At 34.7% G+C, this 3,965-nt stretch overlaps 1 protein-coding gene across 1 annotated transcript; it reads left to right on the top strand.

Annotated features, from left to right (window-relative positions):
* The first annotated feature begins 590 nt into the window (after positions 1–590).
* Positions 591–3,140, top strand: LOC130471742 (uncharacterized). Its single transcript, XM_056842025.1, has 4 exons — positions 591–700; positions 2,720–2,731; positions 2,783–2,964; positions 3,013–3,140. Exons 1-4 carry the CDS (start codon positions 591–593, stop codon positions 3,138–3,140), a joined length of 432 nt encoding a protein of 143 aa, XP_056698003.1.
* The last annotated feature ends 825 nt before the right edge of the window (positions 3,141–3,965 follow it).

The following is a 3,965-nucleotide window of genomic DNA, read 5'->3' as shown; positions in this document are numbered from 1 at the left end:
ATAATATCAGAATCTATTTTATCCCTTAAAAAAATATCAAATCTATTTTTATTTTGGTAATCAAATAAAATCTGATTTTTTTTTTTAGGAAAATCAATAACGAAATCTAAGACATCAATTTAGGAAAATTAAGATACTAAATCAATTAAAGAATATCTAAAAAATAAATATTATTCTATAATATCAGAATCTATTTTAATTTCGGTAATAATTATATAATATCGTATCAAATAAATTTTGTTTTTTTTAAAAAAAATTTCGGTAATAATTATCTAATACCGTATCACATAAAATCAAATTTAATTAAAAAAAATTCGGTAAAGATTATAAAATTATATTTGATAATTTTTTAAAATATATGTCAAAATTAGCTAATATCGGATAAATAACAAAAATATTTTTAAAAACTAAAATGTTATTAATTAAAAAAGATTATTATTTAATTAATTATAAAATTAAAAAAGATTAGTATTTAATTAATTATAAAATTAGATGGCCGGCGATGTGGATGATGGTGGCCAGGGTGATGGTGGCTGGGGATGATGGTGGCCGGCGGTGATGGTTGCCGGAGGTGATGGTTGCCGGCGGTGATGGTAGTGGTCGGGATGATGTTGGTGGTTGCCGGCGATTATAATGGTGGTCGGTTGCCGGATTATGGTGGTCGAATGATGGTGGCCGGCGATGTGGTTGGTGGCCGACGGTTATGGTGGTGACCGGCGGTAATGGTGGTCGTCAGTGATGGTGGTTGCCGGGTGGTGGTTGCCGGCGGTGATGATGGCCGGCGGTGAGGGTAGTGACCGGCGGTTACGGTGGTTGCCGGCGATGATGTCATTGAGAATAATTTCGGTAATTTAAAAATAAATTAAATACCCCTTAACTTTGTAACCAAACAAGACTTAACAAAAAAAAATGATGGATGGCTAGGATCTAATCAACATAATCTAACGGTATATATTTATCTAAGGTTTTTTAGTCGTCGGAGGTCGACGACCTTTACAGAATTTTTATGAGAATTATAACATGTTATTATATGATTGATGCGAACATGTTAGTTGGGAACATTAGATTATTATATATATTGATTCACGTCGATGGTTCGTTGTTTCCTTTTAGCTTTTCACTACTTTATGAGGGTCGAGGACCTTGTTTAGTAAGTTGAAATCTTATACCCATATAGAGGGGTTGATCAGTATTAAAGGAAAGGTTGGAATAATTGGAATAAGTCTTGATTGACATCTCTGTGATCACTTAATTAATTCCAAGATAAAAACAGTTGTGATTAATTGTGAATGCATGACTTATGTGATTGTTGAGTCATAACACAGTATTAATTTGTAAACCATGTAAAGTGAGACTGAGTAGCAATAGCTTTAGACTGTGCACGTCTGAAGTGACGGGCAATTAGGAGTTGGGGTCATAGGTTGCCTATGACTTTTCCCGGGGCCAGATTGATCACCGGTTCTATTTCAGTCAAACGTTCCTCGATATCGCAGGTCATTGGGGTTACGGAGTGACGCCCGTACCTCGTCTTCCTTAGTGAAGGCTTCTAGTAGCAACTCGGTCCATTGACTATTTCAATTAAAATAATGTTAATGACACATAGGTCTAGTTCAGTCAAACAAGTCTTCAAGTCAATATGTTTTGGTTATCCTTGTTTATGTTTTATTAGTATCATGTTAGGATTGTTTGTTTAGTAGTATCATGTTAGGATTATTATTGTTTGGTATGTAGTACTCAGCTTTGCTGATTACGTGCTTTGTTTGTGTGTGTTGATCATGGCTATGCCTTATTGATCCTGTGATGACCCATCTTTGGTGAGCAGTCTCTAACGATCAATAAGCGTTGCCAATCTACAGGTTTGAAGATGATGCATCTTTGGGATCGGGATTAGAGAGCTTGTATTTAGTTTTGTTTGCTAAGTGACTTAGTTTGTTATTTTGGACTTGAAACTTGTTGTACTATTTATATTTCCTTATTTCCGTTGATTGGTTTTTGGATTTAATATGTAATCGATTATTTATAAACCTAAAAGTTAGTTTTATGTTTTCCGCTGCAAAATTCTGAATAAGCCGTTACGTTTTCACACAGGCGATAATACTTTGATAATTCTCTATAGTTATATTTATAAAAAGGGTTATTTTAGAAAAAGGGAATTGTCGGGGTGTTACAAAGTGGTATTTTTGAGCTAAAGGTTTTACGAACTTTTGGTCTCTACTTTTAAATTTTTAGGCGCCTAACTAACTAATTATATACGTAAAAAGAATTTCATTTAATTAAACAACAACTAGTAAATAAATTGAAATTATTATTTAGAAATGTTCGAATTTTTTTTAGTTTAATTCTTGGATTATGTGGTTTGAAGTATTTTCTCGTTTAGGTGAAGTAAGTGTGTTTCTTTTTTTTGAAATTAATTTTTATTTTCGGAATTATTTATAAAAAAGAAAAAAGAAAATTTATTTACTTGTTAATTATTTATTCGTTTAATAATTATTCGTTTAATCAAATTAATTTTTACAAATCATTCTTGTTTTATTCTTTAAATGCTTCAATGTTTGACTTATTATGATAATTTTGTGAGACGGGTAGCATAGGAAAGGGCATATAGAATAGAAGCATTATGTCTGCATTATGGTAACATGATTGTATTTTCTCTGCCTGCTAACTGTTGTGTCTTTCCTATGCTTTGCAATTGCTATTTATTCTTACTTATTGTGTATAGTGGGATCATACGGTAAGTGAGAGTACTAATTACTAACATAGAAACTATGTTTAATTGTTATAGATCACTAATCATGTCTAACATAGAAGAAAATAGAGTAGGGAGCAACTCTAACCCTATTGTTCCGAGCAATGATGAAAGTGAAATGGATTACGAGTCTGACATTCATAGTTACACCAGCTACGAACTTATTCTGCGTCAAGTTTTAAGAGCAGGAGAAGCTGATAGTGATGATGAAGCCCTTCGTGAGTTTGATCGTGCTAGAGGGCAAACCAGGGTCGATATTTATCAAGCTGTTTTGAGACCTGATAGTGATTCTGAGCCTGAGATTGAGTTTGAGTTTGAGCCTGAACCTGAGCCCGAGCCTGAGCCCGAGCCTGAGCCCGAGCCTGAGCCAGAGGAAGATAAGCATCAACTTTAAGGTCCACGAAGATCCTCAAGGCCAAGAAAACAAGCTTATTATTTTGATATGGATGATGATGATGAACTTAAATACGAGTTATTCACCCTAGAAGGTTATAGCGAATCAAAGGATAAGTCTGATGATGTCTCCAATCTAGCTTTGTTTACATATTTGGTTGTGTTTGAGAATAATGTTGGACAATTCGCCCAACCTTAGTTTATGTTTATATCATAGAACCTATTTATTTTATTTTGAGGACAGGTGTGTGTTAATATTTAGGATTGTTATTGACATTCTTTTGAGGAATGAAGGTTAGATTATTTATTATCTAAAGGATCAAAGTTTATTATGGGCACGCAAGGGGAATGTTTCCTTCTTTTATTCTACCTTATTATTCGTGATGATTGAAGTTATTCTTTGTTTCTCAGTTGAATGTTCTGCATGCGAATTCATTCGTAAATGATTGTTCATTTTGTGGGAATTCTGGATCCTGGTGTGATATTACATTGCTAGAGGATAATATAAGTAAAGTTTTGAACCTGAATTAGAGTATATTAATTTCAGGTCGCGCTCTAGGATGGCCAGTAATAACGACCTAGCTGCTGCTATTCGCCTCTTGGCGGAAAGATTAACCCAGGAAAGAACTGAGCGCCCCGATTCTGCAGGGGACATGTTTGAAAGGCTTGCGAAAGTTAAGCCACCGTACTTTAAGGGGCAAGCAGACCCCACCTTCCTTGAAAACTGGATCAGGGAGTTTGAGAAACTATTTGGGGCGGTAAACTGTCCTGAGCATATGAAAGTGGGCCAAGCTGTCCTGTACCTGAAAGATGAGGCCGACCTTTG

This window comes from Spinacia oleracea, chromosome 4 (assembly GCF_020520425.1).
Source record: "Spinacia oleracea cultivar Varoflay chromosome 4, BTI_SOV_V1, whole genome shotgun sequence".
Classification (NCBI taxonomy): Eukaryota; Viridiplantae; Streptophyta; class Magnoliopsida; order Caryophyllales; family Amaranthaceae; genus Spinacia; species Spinacia oleracea.
This window is presented reverse-complemented; position numbering and strand designations above follow the sequence as displayed.

Bases quoted from the DNA above. Each gene is read 5' to 3' on its own strand.
- LOC130471742 (XM_056842025.1), top strand. From the start codon at position 591: ATGGTAGTGGTCGGGATGATGTTGGTGGTTGCCGGCGATTATAATGGT. The intron at 2,965-3,012 runs GTGAGTTTGATC...ATATTTATCAAG, and splicing joins TAGTGATGATGAAGCCCTTC to CTGTTTTGAGACCTGATAGT.